At 41.9% G+C, this 20194-nt stretch overlaps 1 protein-coding gene across 20 annotated transcripts in view; it reads right to left on the bottom strand.

Annotated features, from left to right (window-relative positions):
- Positions 1 to 20194, bottom strand: part of xylb (xylulokinase homolog (H. influenzae)) — a 382042-nt gene that overhangs the window by 342524 nt on the left and 19324 nt on the right. For 18 of the 20 annotated variants that reach the window (XM_072254101.1, XM_072254105.1, XM_072254112.1 and 15 more), the window contains exons 2-3: positions 19355 to 19437; positions 1515 to 1584 (exon numbers count right to left, since the gene is read on the bottom strand). The exons of 1 other annotated variant lie outside the window; for it this stretch is intronic. In XM_072254101.1, the coding sequence (XP_072110202.1) occupies positions 1515 to 1584; positions 19355 to 19437 (153 nt within the window). Of the gene's footprint in view, positions 1 to 1514; positions 1585 to 19354; positions 19438 to 20194 lie in introns of those variants that run through there. One more of the 20 variants, XM_072254114.1, reaches the window with a different exon arrangement.

The raw sequence follows: 20194 nt of genomic DNA, 5'->3' as shown, positions 1-20194 counted from the left end.
ATATGATGCAGCAGGGAGTTCAGAAGCCTAATGGTCTGGGGGAAGAAACTGTTTCTCATCCTGGCCATTCTTGTTTTTATGCTTCGGGGTCTCCTGCCTGATGGAAGAAAGTCAGAAGATGCTGGATGGATTAGTGGGATCCTTAAAAATACTAAGGGCCCTTTGTCTGCAGCATCGTGATATATGTCCTCAAAAGATGGAGGAGAGATCCCCATGAACCTCTCAGCTGTTCTCACAGTCCTATGTAGGGTCTTCCAGTCCAATGCTCAGCTGCTCCTATACCAAATGGAGATGCTACTTGTCAGAACACTCTCAATGGTGCTCATGTAAAATGCAGTTAAGATGGGGAAGGGGAGCCTTGCTTGTCTCAATCTTCTTAGGAAGTGGAGGAATTACTGTGCCTTCTTGTTCAGGGAGGCAATATTACAGGACCAGGTGAAGTCATTCATGGTGTGAATTCCCAGGAACTTGATGCACATAACCCTCTCTACGGAGGAGCCATATATTCACAGAGGGAGATGGTTTATCTGCACCTTCCTGTAGTCCACAATAATTTCCTAGTCTTTTCCACATTCAGGCTTAGGTTGTTCTTCTCACACCAACTCACTAGCCACTCTACTGCCTCTCTGTACTCGGCTTCGTCATCATTCTTGATGAGGCCAACCACTGTTGTGACAACCATAAACTTGTTGACATGGTTTGAGCTGCATACTGTGACACAGTTATCCATCAGCAGTGTGAACAGCAGTGGGCTGAGCACACAACCATGGGGAGCACCAGTGCTCAGCGTAGTGGGACTAGAGACTTTGCTGGCCACGTGGACTGTGGCCTTTGATTTGCCCAAACACAACTGTTCCCAATCAACTGTCCCTAGTTGCTGCCTAATACTATCAAAATTTATCCTGCTCCAATTTAATACTCTCCCACAAGGTCCAAATGTATTCTTGTCCATAGCGATCTTTAAATGTAAGGAGTTGTGATCATTTTCCTTAACTGCTCTACAACTGAAAGGTCAGTCACCTGGCCAGACTCTTTACCCAACACCAGATCCAGAATGGCCCCTCCACTTGTTGGGCTATCCGCATCATGATTTAAGAAACCCTTCTGATGCACCTAACAAATTCTGCCCCTTCTAAACTTCTTGCACCAAGGAAGTCCCAATCTCTATTAGGGAAATTGAAATCATGCATTACAATAACCCTGTTCAATTTCTAAGTATCATTGTACAACTACAACACAGCAAGGATCTGCCAAAGGAAACAAATCACTTTAAGCAAGAAGCTGGCTGACATCACGTGCTTATGAGGTTTGTTCTCCAAATTCCATGAGTAAAAATAGATACCTCAGCAGAACATTAAGCTGTGTTATATTCTCCAGCTACTAAAAATAAATAGACATTCTGACAGATCATACAAGAAGCTAATATCCAAATTGCTTTTATACACAAATGTATCCAACACCAACACAGCTACAGTATATTCTTCAAGTGCAAGTGACTAATGCCTAATCCATACCTTTACCCACAGCAGAACAGGAGTTGTAACAGTTAGCTTGTCACTCTGTACATGAACACCATTCTGGGTGCTAGGAATAAAGAAAAGAAAGTCAGAGACATAGACTCGCACAGAACAGAAACAGACACTTCATCCTGACATCCATGCCAACTGAGATACCCATTACCAAATCCCAGTATCCTGCATTTGACTCATTTCTCTCTATTTGTTTCCAATCCATGTATGTGTCCAAATATTTTTTTTAAATGCTGCAATGTTACCTGCCTGTACCACCTTCTTTGGCAGCTTGCTCCATATACCATCCACCCTGTATGTCCCTCAAATCTCCTTTAAATATTTCCCCTCTCACCTTAAAGCTATAACCTCCAGCTTTAGACTCCTCTAGTTTTACATAGTCATAGTCATACTTTATTACTCCCGGGGGAAATTGGTTGAATACATTCATCTACCCTTGGAAAAAGACTATCTATCGTTCCTATATCTTTCATAATTTTATAAAATTCCGTAAGCTCTGTCCCAAGTTGAATAAAGCCTCAATTCCAGGTAATGCCATGGTGAACCTCATCAGCATTCTTTCCTGTGTTACCACATTGCTTTCTATAGTGCGATGACCAGAAATGCAAATAAAATATTCCAACTGTGTCCTAACTAAAGTCATGTACGCTGCATCCCTGATACTAAATACCCCTGCCTATGAAGGCAAGCAAGGTATATGCTTTCATCATTACCCTATCCACCTGTATCACCATTTTCAGGGAGCTATGAACTTGCACCTCAAGATTCCTCTGTACATCAACATTTCTAAGGTCCCTGCCATTTGCTGTACATGTGCAATCAGTATTAGACAACCAAAGTGCATCGTCTTATAGTCCCTAGGTTAAATCCCCTCAGACACAATTCTGTCAACTTTCCAGCTGATTGTTAGACAACCAACCTACCTATCTACAACTCCACCAGTTTTCACCATCAGCAAAATTACTTATCAGACCACAGATATTCTCAGTCATTTACATACACTCAGTGGCTAGTTTATTAGGCACACCCGTATTCCTGCTCGTTATCTAATCAAGCAATCATGTGGCAGCAACTCAATGCATAAAAGCATGCAGATATGGTCAAGAGGTTCAATTGTTGTTCAGACCAAACATCAGAATAGGGAAGAAATAGGAAAGAAATGTAAGACAAGTGACTTTGACCGTGGAGTGATTGTCGGTGCCAGATGGGGTGGTTTGAAACTGCTGATCTCCTGGGATTTTCACACAATATTCTCTAGAGTTTACAGAAAATGGTGTGATAGACAAAAGACATCCAGTGAGTGGCAGTTCCGTGAATGAAAGCACGTCTTAATGAGAGAGGTCAGAGGAGTATAGCCAGACTGGTTCAAGCTGACAGGAGGTGACTAACTCAAATAACCATGCATTACAATAGTGGTGTGCAGAAGAGCATTTCTGAACACACAACATATAATACCTTGAAGTGGATGAGCTACTGCAGAACACCATACTGCGTTTAACTCCTGTACCTAATAAAGTGGCCACTGTGTGTATATGAAAAACAGCAACTGTCCTAGACCGATTCCTACTCTCAATGGAGTAGCACTGATGAATTTCTGAAGGGAGAGGGTGAACAGCCAGAAGTCTTGGTACACATTGGTACCAATGACATAGGTAGAAAAAAGGAGGAGGTCCTGAAGGGAGAATTCAGGGAGTTGGGTAGGAAGCTGAAAAGCAGGACCTTCAGGGTAGTAATCTCAGGATTGCTGCCTGTGCCATGTGCTAACGAGTGCAAGAATAGCATGATCAGGCACATTAATTTGTGGCTGAGAGAGTGGTGTAGGGGGCAGGGCGTCAGGTTCCTGGATCATTGGGGCCTCTTCTGGGGGAGATACGATATGCATAAAAAGGACGGGTTACATCTGAACTCAAAAGGGTCCAATATCCTTGCAGGCAGGTTTAATAGAGCTGTTAGGGAGGGTTTAAACTAATTTGTCAGGGGGATGGGAACCAGAGTGATAGGGCTGAGGAAGGGGAAAACAAAAATAAATCAAAGATAGCATGCAACAGAGATGATAGAAAGGACAGGCAGGAGATGAGGCATAATCACAGCCAGTGCGATGAGTTACAGGACAATAGAGGCATGGTGCAGTTAAAACAGAAAGCAACAAATACTGAACTGAAAGTGTTATATTTGAATGCACGCAGCGCAAGAAATAAAATGGACAATCTTGAAATTCAGCTACAGAATGGCAAGTATGATGTTGCGGCCATCTCTGAAACTTGGCTAAAGGATGGCTGCCATTGGGAGCTGAACGTCCAAGGATATACGGTGTATCGGAAAGATAGGTTAGTGGGCAGAGGGGGTGATGTGGCCCTGTGTATAAGAAATGATATTAAATCATTAGAAAGGGATGACATAGGATCGGAAGGTGTAGAGTCTGTATGGGTTGAGTAAAGAAATGGCAAGGGTAAAAGGACCCTAACGGCAGATGTATACAGGCCTCCAAACAGCAGCCGGGATATGGATTACTAATTACAACAGGAGATAGAAAAGGCGTGTCAGAAGGGCAATGTCATGATAACTGTTGGGGATTTTAACATGAAAGTGGATTGGGAAAACCAGGCCAGTACTAGATCTCAAGAGAGAAATTTTGTAGAATGTCTAAGGGATGGCTTTTTAGAACAATTTGTTGTTGAGCCCACTAGGGGATTGGCTGTGCTAGCGTTGTGCAATGATCCAGAGGTGATAGGAGAGCTTAAGGTTAAGGAACCCTTAGGGAACAGTGATCACAATATGATCGAGTTCACTTTGAAATTTGAGAAGGAGAAACTAAATTTCAATGTGTCAGTATTTCAGTGGAATAAAGGAAATTACAATGGCACGAGAGGGGAACTGGCCAAGGTTGACTGGAAAAGGACACTAGCAGGAGGGAGAGCAGAGCAGCAATGGCTGGAGTTTCTGTGAAAAATGAGGTAGACAGATATAAGACAGATCTGCAAGACAGATATATTCCAAATAAGAAGAAATTTTTAAATGGAAGAGGGACACTACCATGGCTGACAAGTGAAGTCAGAGCCAAAGTAAAAGCAAAAGAGAGGGCATACAAGGAAGCCAAAACTAGTAGGAAGATAGAGGATTGGGAAGCTTTTAAAAACTTACAGAAAGAAACTAAGAAGGTCATTAGGAAGGAAAAAATGAACTATGAAAGGAAGCTGGAGACTAATATCAAAGATACTAAAAGCTTTTTTAAGTATATAAAGGGTAAAAGAGAGTTGAGGGTAAATATACAACCAATAGAAAATGACGCTGGAGATATTTTAATGAGAGACGCAGAGATGACAGAGGAACTGAATGTGTACTTTACGTCAGTCTTCACAGTGGAAGACATCTGTAGTATACTGGACATTCAAGAGCGTCAGGGCAGTGAAGTATGTGCAGTGAAAATTACTACTGAGAAGGTGCTCAGGAAACTTAATGGCCTGAGGGTGGATAAATCTACTGGAACTGTTAGAATGCACCCTCGGGTACTGAAGGAAGTAGCCGGAAAGATTGCAGAGTCATTAACAATGATCTCTCAAAAATCAATAGACCCTGACATTGTACTGGATGACTGGAGAATTGCAAATGTTACTCCGCCATTTAAGAAGGGTGGGAGACAGCAGAAAGGAAACTATAGACCTGTTAGCCTGACATCAGTGGTTGGGAAGTTGTTAGAATCGATTGTTAGGGATGAGATTACAGAGAACCTGGATCCACATGACAAGATAGGCCAAAGCCAGGTTTCCTGAAAAGAAAATTCTGCCTGATTAACCTACTGCAATTTTTTGAGGAAATTACAAACAGGGTAGACAAAAGAGATGCAGTAGATGTGGTGTACTTGGATTTTCAGAAGGCCTTTGACAAGGTGCCGCGCATGAGGCCGCTTAGCAAGATAAGAGCCCATGGAATTACAGGGAATTACTAGCATGGATGGAGCATTGGTTGATTGGCAGAAAGCAGAGAATGGGAATAAAGGGATCCTATTCTGGCTGGCTGCCAGTTACCAGTGGGGTTCCACAGGAGTCGGTATTGGGACCACTGTTTTTTACAATGTATGTCAATGATTTGGACTATGGGATTAATGGATTTGTGGCTAAATTTGCTAATGATACAAAGATAAATGGAAGAGCAGGTACACAAGGAAATCTGCAGATGCTGGAAATTCAAGCAACACACATACACACAATGCTGGTGAATGCAGCAGACCAGACAGCATCCATTGTAAGAGGTACAGTCGACCTTTCCGGCCGAGACCCTTCATCAGGACTAACTGAAATAAGAGATAGTAAGAAATTTGAAAGGGTTGGGGGAGATTCGAAATGATAGGAGAAGACAGGAATGGGAGGGATGGAGCTAAGAGCTGGAAGGTTGATTGGCAAAAGGCTGGAGAAGGCAGAGGATCATGGGACAGGAGGCCTAGGGGGAAAGAAAGGGGGAGGGGAGCACCAGAGGACGATATAGTGAGAGGGACAGAGGGAGAAAAGAGAGAGAGAGAGAGAGAAAGAGGAAATAAATAAATAAATAAATACATAAGGGATGGGGTAAGAAGGGGAGGATGGGCATTAACGGAAGTTAGAGAAGTCGATGTTCATGCCATCAGGTTGGAGGCTACCCAGACGGAATATAAGGTGTTGTTCCTCCAACCTGAGTGTGGCTTCATCTTTACAGTAGAGGAGGCCATGGATAGACATGTCAGAATGGGAATGGGGCGTGGAATTAAAATGTGTGGCCACTGGGAGATCCTGCTTTCTCTGGCGGACAGAGCGTAGGTGTTCAGCGAAACGGTCTCCCAGTCTGCGTCGGGTCTTGCCAATATATAGAAGGCCGCATCGGGAGCACCGGACGCAGTACATCACCCCAGCCGACTCACAGGGGAAGTGTCGCCTCACCTGGAAGGACCGTCTGGGGCCCTGAATGGTGGTGAGGGAGGAAGTGTAAGGGCAGGTGTAGCACTTGTTCTGCTTACAAGGATAAGTGCCGGAAGGGAGATCGGTGGGAAGGGATGGGGGGGACGAATGGACAAGGGAGTCACGTAGGGAGCAATCCCTGCGGAAAGCAGAAAGGTGGGGGGAAGGAAAGATGTGCTTAGTGGTGGGATCCCGTTGGAGGTGTTGAGGAAACAGAGAGCCTGTAGAGAGACTTAGATAGTTTAGGGGAATGGGCAAAGAAGTGGCAAATGAAATACAATGTTGGAAAGTGTATGGTCATGCACTTTGGTGGAAGAAATAAACGGGCAGACTATTATTTAGATGGGGAGAGAATTCAAAATGCAGAGATGCAAAGGGACTTGGGAATCCTTGTGCAGGATACCCTAAAGGTTAACCTCCAGGTTGAGTCGGTGGTGAAGGCAGTGAATACAATGTTGGCATTCATTTCTAGAGGAATAGAATATAAGAACAGGGATATGATGCTGAGGCTCTATAAGGCACTCATGAGACCACACTTGGAGTACTGTGTGCAGTTTTGGGCTCCTTATTTTAGAAAGGATATACTGACATTGGAGAGGGTTCAGAGAAGATTCACAAGAATGATTCCAAGAATGAAAGGATTACTGTATGAAGAACGTCTGGCAGCTCTTGGGCTGTATTCCCTGGAGTTCAGGAGAATGGGGGGGGGGGGGGGATCTCATAGAAACATTCCAAATGTTAAAAGGCCTAAGCAGATTAGATATGGCAAAGTTACTTCTCATGGTAGGGGAGGCTAGGACAAGAGGGTACAACTTCAGGATTGAAGGACGTTCATTTAGAACAGAGATGCAGAGAAATTACTTTAGTCAGAGGGTGGTAAATCTGTGGAATTTGTTGCCACAAGCAGCTGTGGAGGCCAAGTCATTGGGTGCATTTAAAGCAGAGATAGATAGGTTCTTGATTAGCCAAAGCACCAAAGGGTATGTGGAGAAGACAGGGGAGTGGGGATGACTGGAAAAATTGGATCAGCCATGATTGAATGGTGGAGCAGACTTGATGGGCCAAATGGCCTACTTCTGCTCCTATATCTTATGGTCTTATGGAATTTAAATTTTACTTTAGTTGAGAAGATAATAAAAAAATTAACATTCAGCACAAATCTATTCTAAAGGTCAAAGTAAATTCACTCTCAAAGTACATATATGTCACCATATACAACCCTGAGATTCATTTTCTTGTGGGCATACTCAATAAATCCAATAACCATAATAGAATCGATGAAAACCACACCAACTGGGCATACAACCAGTGTGCAAAAGACAACTGTGCAAATACAAAAAGAAAGAAATAATAATAATAGTAATAGTAATAATAAATAAAAAGCAATATATATTGAGAACATGAACTGAAGAGTCATTGAAAGTGGGTCCATAGGTTGTGGGAACAGTTCAGTGATGGGGAAAGTGAAGTTGAGTGAAGTTATCCCCTTTGCTTCAAGAGCCTGATGGTTGAGGGGTAATACCTGTTCCTGAACCTGATGGTGTGGGTCCAAAGGCTCCTGTACCTTCTTGCTGACAGCAGCCATGGGTGGTTGAGGTCCTCGATGATGGATGCTACTTTCCTGCAACAACACCCCATGTAGATGTGCTCAATGGTGGGAAGGGCTTTACCCGTGGGAAACTGGGCCGTATCTACTACTTTTTGTTGAATTTTCTATTCAAGGACATTGGTGTTTCCACACCAGGCTCTGATGCAACCAGTCAATATATTGTCCACCACAAATCTATAGAAGTTTGTCAAAGATTTAGATGTCATGCCTGATCTATGCAGCCTCCTAAGTATAGGTGCTGCCTTGCTATCTTCATAACTGCACTTAAGTGCTGGGACCAGAACAGGTCCTCTGCACACCCTGAGGAATTTAAGGTTGCTGACACTCGTCACAGCTGATCCCCCAATGAGAACTAGCTCCTCCTCCTGAAGTAAAGAACCAGTTCCTTGTTCTTGCTGATTCTTCACACAAATCGTGTGAAATCTATTTTACTGTGGGGTCTGTTGAACACATTTCCTCTCCCAAGTTATGATTCAATACAAATGCTTCATATACTCAAAAGGTAACAATGTAAACCACAGCATCTTCATCAACCTTCATCTCCTTCCTAGTCTTCTCACTCACACAATAATTAAACATGCCCTATAAATTATTTGAAGATACCATTCTATGTACATCATGATCACTTCTGATCCTAATCACCAACAGCTCAGAAAGTAAAGTGATAATCTCATGGAAAAACATTTCGCAAGGGATTTGGCAGAGTAGATACATAGTTAATATTTTGCTGGTTGGGATATCTAGAACCAGCAGACACTATGAAAATAAAGGATCAGCCATTCACAATCAAAAAAGTAAAATCTGCACATAAAGTTGGTGAACTCTGGGAATTCCTCACAGAAGTGGCTCAATGGTCATTTATCTTCAGCAGAGAGATTAATAGATTTTTAGATATGAAAGGAATCCAGGCATATGGGTTAGTGCAAGAAGCCACTATTGAGGTTGAAAATTAAACAAGATCTTGCTGAATGGCAGAGTTTCTTATCACTGACATTATTTTTGTTTACTTTTGCGTAGTTTTTCATTGATTCTATTGTGTTTCTTTGTTCTGTGAATGCCTGCAAGAAAATATATATGGTAACATACACGTACTTTTGATAATAAATTTATATTGAACTTTGAAATATGTTGCAAAATCTGTTGCCTTGTGGCACCAGTACAGTACAAGACAAACATTAATAAGTTACAAGAAAATAATAAATAATGCAAAAGAGGGACAGTGAGTCAGTGTTCATGGACCATTCAGAAATGTGATGGCGGAAAGGAAGTTGCTGTCCCTAAAACATTTGAGTATGGAACTTCAGGCTGCTGTACTTCCTCTCCAATGATGGAAATGAGGAGAGGGTATGTCTCCGATGGTGAGGGACTTTAATAATAATGGTGCCACCCTACAATGACCCTTCAGTCAACATCTTCTGAATAGATCATAGAAAAAAAAACACAGAAAACCTAGAGCACAATACAGGCCCTTCGGCCCACAAAGTTGTGCCAAACATGTCCCTACCTTAGAAATTACTAGGGTTACCTATGGCCCTCTATTTTACTAAGCTCCATGTACCTATCCAAAAGTCTCTTAAAAGACCCTGTCATATCCGCCTCCACCACTGTTGCTAGCAGCCCATTCCACGCACTCACCACTCTCTGCGTAAAAAACTTATCCCTGACATCTCCTTTGTACCTACTTCCAAGCACCTTAAATCTGTGCCCTGTTGTGGCAGCCTTCAGGCCTGGGAAAAAGCCTCTGACTATCATGAAATCCTACACTTCTTTTACATCTTTTGCATTTGTTTATCGTCTTCAATGTGATCCTGGAACTGCTGGAGCCTGTGATTTCTAACTTGGAGATCGTTTGGGTGTTCCAGCGCTCTGCAATCTCCGAGGGGATTCCAGGAGGGAGAGGCAGCGTGCATTATCCTTTTGGTGAAAAGGCTGTGAGCCAAAGTCAACTCCATTTCACCAATTAAATCTTACATTGCCCGCACATTTGTTCACTGATTAAAGCGACGAGGGAGATCAAAACATGGAAGCGAATGCAGAAGGTGAGCCCCGGCTGCCTGCCTTTTGTTCGCTGGTGGGATCGCTTTGCTATGGAGACAGGAGACTGCCTTTAGATCACTGGGGGACTGCTCTGCTACAGAGAGGGAAAGGACTGCCTCTGTGCCTGCAGAATGGTACCCAGGTTTTCTGCATTTTGGATATGGATTTGGAGTATAGATTTCTTTTACCCCAGACTTAGAGTATTTTATATTCTGTGTTTTTCGCATGATCTTTCGCATTTTTTGTGTACAGGGGAAGGGGATTTGGGGGTTGATGTGCCTGTTACATTTGTGTTCATTTTTTTGTGCGGGAAGGGGGGAATTTGGGGGTTGATGATCTTTTCTTTCTTGGTTTTGTGGCTATCTGGAGCAGAAGAATTTCAGAGTTGTATACTTTGAACCTTCCTGATGCATTGCCTCTTGAAGATGTCCTCAATTGAGGGGAGGGTTGTGCCCCTGATGGAGCTGGCCGAGTATACAACCCCCTGCAGCCTCTTTCAATCCTACATATTGGAGCCCCATACCAGGCCGTGATGCAGCCAGTCAAAATGCTCTCTACCATACACCTGTAGAAATTCGCTCCACTCTTTGGTGACATATCAAATCTCTTCGAACTCCTAATGAAGTATAGCCACTGCCATGTTTTTTTCATAATTGCATCAATGGTGTTGGGCCCAAGACCGACTCTCTGAGATGTTAACACCAAGGAAGCTGTTCGCCCTTTTTACTGCTGACCCCTTAATGAGGACTAATGTGTGCTTCCTCTTCCTGAAGTCCACAGTCAATTTCTTGTCTTTCTGATACTGAGTTCAAAGTTTTTGTTGAGGCACCACTCAACCAGTCAATTGATCCTGTATGCCTACTTATCATCATCTGAGGTTCTGCCAACAATAGTAGTGTCACTGGTGAATTTATAGATGGTATTATAGATAGATAATTTACAAGTAGTTGACAGAGGGTGTCTTATTGACTTGGACATCCAAATGTTGCTAGATCACATTACTTTCAGGAGGATGTTCTCTGTTAAATAAAGCCAACATTGTATTCCAACAATAAGGGACAAGGTCACTAATTTCGAATAAGACAGAAAATTTTGCAGTGAAGAACGTGCTGTCCCTTCTAATTGGAACTGTCGGCTATCCAGACTGAGGAATTTCCAGAACTAGTTTCTAGATACTTCTCTTCAAGGACATTTACTTGGCCAGTGAAAGCATGAGGTTTGAGAAAGATGCAGTACAGGCCAATATCCACACTTGCTCTTGTGGCTTGAAAGAGAAACCAAAGTTTATCTGAGATTGCTATTAGCTTCCAGGTGCCAATCAGCGGACTGCTAGATCTGACATATATCATCAGGTTCAGGCTACAGCATTCCTGAGGCTTGGAAGTTGAGAGTGAAGGTGAACTGATCCCTGTGGCCGCTTGGGGAATATTTTATGACCCGTAGGGTGCAATATTGGAACAAACAAGTACTGGAAGACAAGCAAGGAAGAGTAACTATTGAGCGTGAGCAGTGTGCAGAATAAGCTACGAACATGTTGTAATAAACAACAGTCTGACTATGAATGCATTGTAGTAACTGGCATTGTACCTTAACAATAGTGTTAAAGGCTGTTTTTTGTGAATGATGACATTACCTGGGAGAAAACTTCAGAACAGTTAAATTCAATATATTGCATTGTGTTCACTGGACATGGACAAGTAGGACACTGAAAAACATTATGGATCAAAGTACAATATTATGACTGGTGCAAACTCCCCTGAAAATAGACACACAACCGTTTAATCCTGCATAAATCTGATTTTCAACTCTGCGAGCCTATCTTGCCAGCCCAACATTCATAAAACCTGATCATATTCAGCAAGTCATGTAATATCTGTTGAGACAGCACAGACTGCAACTCTACAGCTCAAATAATAACCAATTTGTAAATAAAATATGCAAGAAAACTTTTCCAAGCTTCTGTTATCTTTTCAGATACTGCTGCATTCACCATGCATTTAGAACACTTCCTGTCAAACTCCAAATCACAGTTGCAAGGAGTCTTTTATTTTACAAGTGTCAAATACCAATTTTTCTAATTACCTTTGTCTCAAGAACACTCATTCAACCGTATAGCATTGATATGTTTAGTTAATGAGGCAAAGCTTACAGTTATCTGCCTATAATAATAGAATAAGATAATAGAGAAATTAAGCTTTTAAAATGTTGATATATAGCTTATGGGCTGTAACTTCAAAACATCTCTGAATACTTCCATTTCTGTCATGCACTGGTGATTTTATTCCACCATGTACTATCATAGCTTTATCTGGGGGGTATCATTTATAGCACTGATATATTGTTATGCTAGCAGTCAGAGGTCCGGTCAATGGATCCAGAAACACAAGTTCAAATGCCACCACAGGAGCTGAGGAACATAATATTAATAATTAAATAAATCTGGTATTTCGTCTCACATGGGTTGGGGGGAGGAAAGAGACTGTTTTGCTCTCGTTGTTTTGTTGCTTGTTGTGTTCTGTGTTGTTTTGCCGAGCATTGCGGGCGTGCCATGTCGGCATGGGAATATGTGGCGAATCTTGCGGGCTGCCTCCAGCACACACCCAGAAGTGTTGGTTATCGACCCAAACAATGCATTTCACTATGTTTTGATGTGCATGTGCTAAATAAATACACTTGTTTCTTGAATCTTAAAGACATAGAAAATCACAGAATCATACAAGGAAAACAACCCTTTCAGCCCACTAAGTTGGGGCTACCCATTTACACTAACCGAATCTCCTAGATTCACACGCACCGATTAACTTGCACATCTGTTGAATGTGCACCCAAGGGAAATCTACATAGTCACAGGGAGAACGCAAATGTTCCACACAAACACCACTGGAGATCAGGATTACATCCGGTCACTGGGGCTGTAGGGAAGTGGCTCATCATGCCACCCCAAAGTCAAGGTCACTTCAGCTAAACGAGGTCCAGCAGGTCTTGTGCCTGCGCCAGTTAATTCCACTCAACCTTCTACAACATAGTTATTTATACAGCATGAGTTCCAAGGCTGAGTAAGAATTATGAGTGTGTGGAAGTTGTGAGAAGGCAAGGAATAACATAAAATCCAAGCAAGGATAGTTTACAGATATCATGCAGTCAATCAAGCCCAGGGGTTCCCAACCAGGGGTCCACAGACCCCTTGCTTAATAGTATTGGTCCATGGCATAAAAAAAGGTTGGGAACCCCTGATCTAGGCTAAGAAAGGTCTTTGAAGGACATAGCACAGCTGGGGTCTGGAGTCATTTGGCATATCTGTTGCGTATTGTAAGCAGCAAGAACGACAACAGAGTAGTATGATTAAGTGCTTTTATTGAGTCATGTTAGTAACAGTACACGGTGGGCAACTTACATTTGGGAACTATGAACTGAGCACACTGAGACAAAGAAAATGCGTACTCAAAAGCCCACATGAAAGAGAATGCTCCACACGTAGACGGTGTAATCGATTCACTGTGCCATCATTCAGCCCCATGTGCACTACCTCTCAGTGACAAGCTGTGGAGCACGCTTTGCCCTAGGGCAATGTGCATTTCAGACAGGAGGCTCTCGTGTCCTCCCATCTTGGACTCCAACAATCAACGCTTGGAGAAGCATTGCTTCTTCGAACTTGCTCAGGGGGAAATATCTTTGTACTTGTATTCCTACAGGGCCAGTCCTGCTAGGGCCAGTCTTGTGATAAAATCATCGATATTTTTGTCGGGGGTCTGTCACAGCCTTGAGAAACTGAAGAATACTGTAAGGACGTCGTCCTGCATCCCCTAAACATTGTTCGAATCCTCAAACACATCCATCGGTTCACATTCGTTCTGTAGATGCACAGCACCTTAGTATTTCTGCCTGAGTTCTCCCAAGTGTATGCAAAGCAGACTGAGTTTCATTGCTTCCTCCAGCTTGGGGGTTGGTGTTAAAATTGGTATGAGTTCAATGAAGTTTAGGAAGGTTTTCTTCCATTGCAGCCAGGTTCCAGCCATCAGCTTTGCCATAGCTGCAGCCCAAAATGGATTGGGTGCTTGGAGGAGAGAGGCTATTCTTGTTTTGGTCCTTGACGCCAAAATATTCCATATTTGTGTGGAGCAAGAATGCCAACAGAGTAATATGATTAAACATTTTTACTGAGTCATGTTAGCAACAGTACACTTCGGGCAACTCACAGTGTGGGAGCTATGGATCAGGCACACCGAGATGAAAACATGCAGACTCAAAAGCCCACGCCCAAAAAAGAGTGTCCTGCACGTAGGAGGCTCAGTCAATTCACTGCGCGATCAATCATATGCATGTACACTTGCCGCATTCTTGCAATCGATCCAATATGGTATAATACCAGGACAAGATAAAGATGCAAATGAAGGATTCTAGGGTGACAGTTACCATTGGTCAGTTAGTTTACTAATTCTGAAGTATTATTGGCCTTTAACATGTAGATACTATTGACTAGTAATACCTGTATTATCGTAGAGTGATTGGTAATTGATTATGCCAGCAAGGATTGGTCAATATCTGTATACAACTACTCATTGTCTGTATAAAAATGGCATTTCTTTGTTCAAACTTTAGAAGTCTGGTGATAGGGACCATAAGCACAAGAGATTCTGCAGGCTGAAAATCCAGAATAACACATGCAAAATGCTAGAGGAACTCAGCAGGTCAGGCAGCATCTGTGGAAAGGAATAAATCATTGATATTTTGGGCCAAGAACCTTCATCAGGACTGGATGGATATTACTCTTATGTGCCACCTTGCTAATTGAGTAATTCCTTCTGACTTTCATACTGACCATCTCACATTCCGTTACAATTACTTTTTGCTTCAGTGAAATAATCCATCAGATCTTTCAATCTAATTCACTGCTTTCAATAACAGTGGATTTCGGTTTATTGGGCCATTGGTTAATCAGGGCAGCCGCTTATTTGGGACAAATCTTAAAGAACAAAAAACTAATCAAGAAAATAAACAGCATTCCCTTCATTTATTTGGGACACTATGCCACTTCATTAGGGCAGGTGATTGTTGCTGAAAAGTTCCTAACTAATGTCAGACACATGCACTCGTGTGGCCATTAAACACTACATAGTGCTTACAGCGAACAGCTTTTAGATTGCATCGGTTGCATGTGTTTGTGTCAAAAAGCAATGATTTTGGTCAGTGATAGTTGGCAAGAAATAAGCAGTAAGACAATTCAGAATTGTTTTGCTCACTGCTGTTTCAAGCATTCAGGCTGAGAGATGCCAGAAAGAGCTGGGAGTGAAAATGAAACTATTTCACTATGTCAACAAGTTAGGTACTATGAAAAATTTGAAGGTATTGACAATCATCTTGTATTTTACAATGAAAATGAACATTTGGAGGATACAATTGTCAATAGCATTGTATTAAGGCAGTCCATTAACTGCACTAGGTGTCTGCACTGATTTTGTTCATTTATAGTCAATCAAAAGAACACAGCAGTTTTATAGTTCTTTAGCAGTACTGAAAGTGTCTGAATTCGTTCTGTATTTTATTTGAATACATAATTAGTTACCCAGTTAAATGGTAACTTGTTTTTTTTAAAAGACCGTTTTAACCATTTCTATGAAACTTTGGCTAATTGGGGCACCTGCTTAAATAGGCCAAACTGTCCTGGTCCTGGTGTATCACAATTAACCAGAAGACACTGTATTGTACTTTGTTCACCTCTTCTTGTTGGATTTATTGTACTTTTTCTGTCCCCAATTCTCCAAGCATAACATCTCCATTTAAATCACTGTTTTGACCTTCAGCTCTAAACACAATTGCTTCAGCACATTCCTTGCCATTAGCGTAATTTTTTGTCTTAAATGACCATCAGATGTTGCTTCTCAATCTAATTCCATTGTCTCGCTCAGGAGTCACAAGAGATCTCAGATGCTGGAGACCGACAGTCTGCTGAGGAACTGAGCATTTGCTTGGGGGGAAGGTGCAACGAATGGTCTTCCAAGAAACTATCCTAACAGGAGTTTTGATCCAAAACATTCTTAATTCTTTCTCCACCTCCTCCCACCCCTACAGATCATGACGATAAGATATAGGAGCAGCAGAATTAGGCCATTTGGTCCATTGAGTCTGCTCCACCATTTCATCATGGCTGATCCATTTTTCCTCTCAACCCCAATCTCCTGTCTCCCCTCCATATTCCTCATGCCCTGAACAATCAAGAATCTATCAACCTCTACCTTAAATATACATAAAGACTTGGCCTCCACAGCTGCCTGTGGCAAAGAATTCCACAGATTCACCACCCTCTGGCTAAAGAAATTCCTCCTCATCTCTCTTCTACAGGATGCCACCATCCTAAGGCTGTGTCCTCTGGTCTTAGACTCTCCCACGAGAGGAAACATTCTCTCCACATCCACTTTACCAAGGACTTTCACCATTCAATAGGTTTCAACGAGGTCACCCCTCATTCTTCTGAATTCAAGTGAATACAGGCCCAGCACTCTTCATATGACAAGCTGTTCAATCCTGGAATCATTTTCATAAACCTCCTTTGAACCCTCTCCAGTGTCAAAACATTCTTTCTAAGATAAAGGGCCCAAACCAGCTCACAGATCTCCAAGTGAGGCCTCACCAGTGCTTTATAAAGTCTCAACATTACATCCTTGCTTCTATATTCTAGTCCTCTTGAAATGAAAGCTAACATCACATTTGCCTTCCTCACCATAGACTCAACCTGCAAATCAACCTTTAGGGTATTCTGCGCAAGAACTCCCAAGTCCCTTTGCACCTTAGTATTTTATATGTTCACTCCATTTACAAAATAGATTGCCCTTTTATTTCTTCAACCAAAGTGCATGACCCTACACTTCCTGACACTGTATACCATCTGCCCCTTCTTTGCCTATTCTCCTAATCTAAATCCTTCTGTAGCCTTTCTACCTCCTCAAAACTACCTTCTCCTCCACCTACCTTCGTATCATCTGCAAACTTTGCAACAAAGCCATCAATTCCATCACCCAAGTCATTGACATATAATGTAAAAAGAAGCAGTCCCAACACAGACCCCTGTAGAACATCACTAGTCACCGGCAGCCAACCTTTATTCACACTCTTTGCCTCCTGCCAATCAGCTACTGCTCTATCAATGCTGGTATCTTTCATGTAACACCATGAGCTCTTAACTTGTTAAGCAGCCTCATGTGCGGCACCTTGTCAAGGCTGTTCTAAAAATCCAAGAACACAACATCAACCAACTCATCTTTGTCTATCATGCTTGTTATTTCTTCAAAGAATTCCAATAGACTTGTCAGGCAAAATTTTGCTGACAACCATGCCGACTACAGCCTCTTTTATCGTGTGTCTCTGAGTATCCTGAAACCACATCCTTAACAATCAACTCCAACATCTTCCCAACCACTGAAATCAGACTACCTGGCTTATAACTTCCTTTCTTCTGCCTCATTCCCTCCTTGAAGAGTGGAGTGACACCTGCAATTTTCTAATCTTCCAGAACCATTCCAGAATCTAGTGATTTTTGAAAGATCATTATGCATGCCTCTACAATCTTCTTCACCTCCTCCACCTCTTTCAGAGCTGTGGGATGTACAACATCTGATCCAATCAATTTATCTACCATCAGACCTTTCTTTCAGTTTCCCAAGAACCTTCTCACTAGTAATAGCAACCACACACTTCTGACCTCTGACACTATGGAACTTCCACCATACTGCTAGAGTCTTCCACAGTGAAGACTGATGCAAAATACTTATTCAGTTCGTCCACTATTTCCTTGTCCCCCATTACCTCTCCAGCACTGTTTTCCAGCGGTCCGATATCCACTCTTGCCTCTCTTTTACACTTTATGTATCTGAAGGAACTTTTGGTATCCTCTTTAATATTATTGGTTAGATTACATACGTATACCACCTATTCCTTCTTAATTATTTTGTTTTGTTGCCTTCTGTTGGTATTTGAAAGGTTCCCAATCCTTTGAGTTTTCACTAATATTTATTATATGTCCTCTCTGGCTTTGACTTCACTTGTTAGCCATGGTTGCGTCATCTTGCCTTTAGAATATATCTCCTGCGCCTTCTGAATTAGTGTTGCCAATTTGTCCTGCCCTCCAGTGTTCACTCAGTGGAAGAACAAGCTGGACCAGGACAAATTACCATCAATTCTATAGTCATGCCATTCACGAACTAGGGGAATATTTTTTTTTTCTTTATGACTGTATGCTTTTCTGAAATTGTAACCAGATGTGCTCTATGCTGTTGGTAATGTGTTTAGCACCTTGGCCCTGGGAAGAACACCATTCCATTTGGCTATATTTGTTTGTGGTTAAAGTATAATCAAATTTGAAGTTGAACTTGAAAATGATGCATCACAGTAAATTTATAGGGATAACAGATCTTAGGAGCATCTTAAACTATTAGAGCTTGAATCAAAGAAAGAGTACAGAAACAGACACCAGCTCAAGTATGCAGTGGCCATCAGCAACTGTTTCCATTAACCCTACATTACTCACATTTATCATTGGGTGAAAAAAAATTCCTAATCTGAGGGATTTGATTGTTGAAGACATAGTCATCAACAGTGGGGAAAACACTAGCAGTGCCAGTTGCAATCACACAGATGGAGAACGTGAGAAACTAGAGAGATCTGAATATCAGATACCAAGTACAGTGCATTGACGATGGATAAACAGTATGACGCAAATTTGGAGACAGGCAACAGAATCCCGGAAGATCGCAAACATATGGAGAATGGAACTCAAGTAGCTGCCCGAGAAACACTGTAAATAGAAACACAGCATTGACAAAACAATGGAAAAAGATTGCTGCAGGAGATGAGCTAATCCTGTGAGCTATGCAGAATAGCTCTGAGGATGAGCACAAGCTCTGGTAAAGGTGCAGGGTACAGAAGCCTATTAAATACAACACTAACACTAAACCAACTATTTCAGCCTCAGGCAGTTGCCAAAGAGAAGGCTGGAGCAAGGGGAAGGTGGAGAAAATGCTAAATTGGGAAAAACAAAGTTGTATATCCATTTCACACACTGTCATGGCTTCAAGCTATTATTAGATTAAGATTTAGCTTCGAGTAGAAATCGACCAATTTTCTTAATCCTGGTAGATCTGCTAAAATATGTGTCAGATTTAAGTAGCAGCAGAATAATGTTCCTCTGTAATTAAGTGTCCACTCCACATTCTTCTACCCTTTCTTTTGTTGAAGCAAATGAGTATAAAACTTCTTACCCAAACCCTGGAAAATCATCATCAAACTTCACATTGGCCTCATGGATTATGTTCAGATCATCATCAATAACTATGGCTTTCATCTAGAGAGGAGAAAATAGATTTGAGGAGAGAAGTGTCATAATCGTTGAGGAATACAATACAGAAACAGGTTCTTTGACCGAGTGAGTCCGCGCCAATCATCAATCATCCTGCACTAACCATTCTATTCACCCCACATTTCAACCACTCTTGGGACAACTTTTGTGGCCAAATGACCTACCAATCTGCATATCTTTGTATACAGAATTATAAATGCTTCATGCTTCACGCAAAGCAATAATTCAATTGATTATCACAGAACATTCTAAGTAAGTACAAGGTAGATAGGGGCAGCTTGCTTTTCTGTAAGTTAGTGTACATACACATGTATAATTTAATTTTATTCTTATGCACATAAAACACATACTAATAAACTGTAAATGGGATTAGTCAACTACAAGAGTTCCCAGCCTTTTTTATGTGATGGGCCAGTACTATTAAGCAAGGAGTCCATGGACCCCAGGTTTGGAACCCCTGGTCTAGTATCTGTCTAATCCCTGACAAGGCTAATTTTGATGGCATTAAACAGAAACTTGCAAAAGTTGAATGGGAGAGTAAAGGCATCAAGCAAATGGGAGGCTCTTAAAAGTGAGAGGGAGAGTGCTCAAGGCCAACATGTTCAGTTCGGGTGAAAGGCAAGGCTGGCAAGATTAGGGAACCCTGGTTAACAAGGGATATCGAGGTGCTCATTGGGAAAAAGTTGTAGTCAGGCAGCTGGAATCAAACAAATCCCTCAAAGAGTACAAGGAATGGAGGAGT

Source organism: Mobula birostris, chromosome 3, assembly GCF_030028105.1.
Source record: "Mobula birostris isolate sMobBir1 chromosome 3, sMobBir1.hap1, whole genome shotgun sequence".
In the NCBI taxonomy this organism is placed as follows: Eukaryota; Metazoa; Chordata; class Chondrichthyes; order Myliobatiformes; family Myliobatidae; genus Mobula; species Mobula birostris.
The sequence above is the reverse complement of the archived record's forward strand: the minus strand, read 5'-3'. Positions and strand labels throughout refer to the sequence as shown.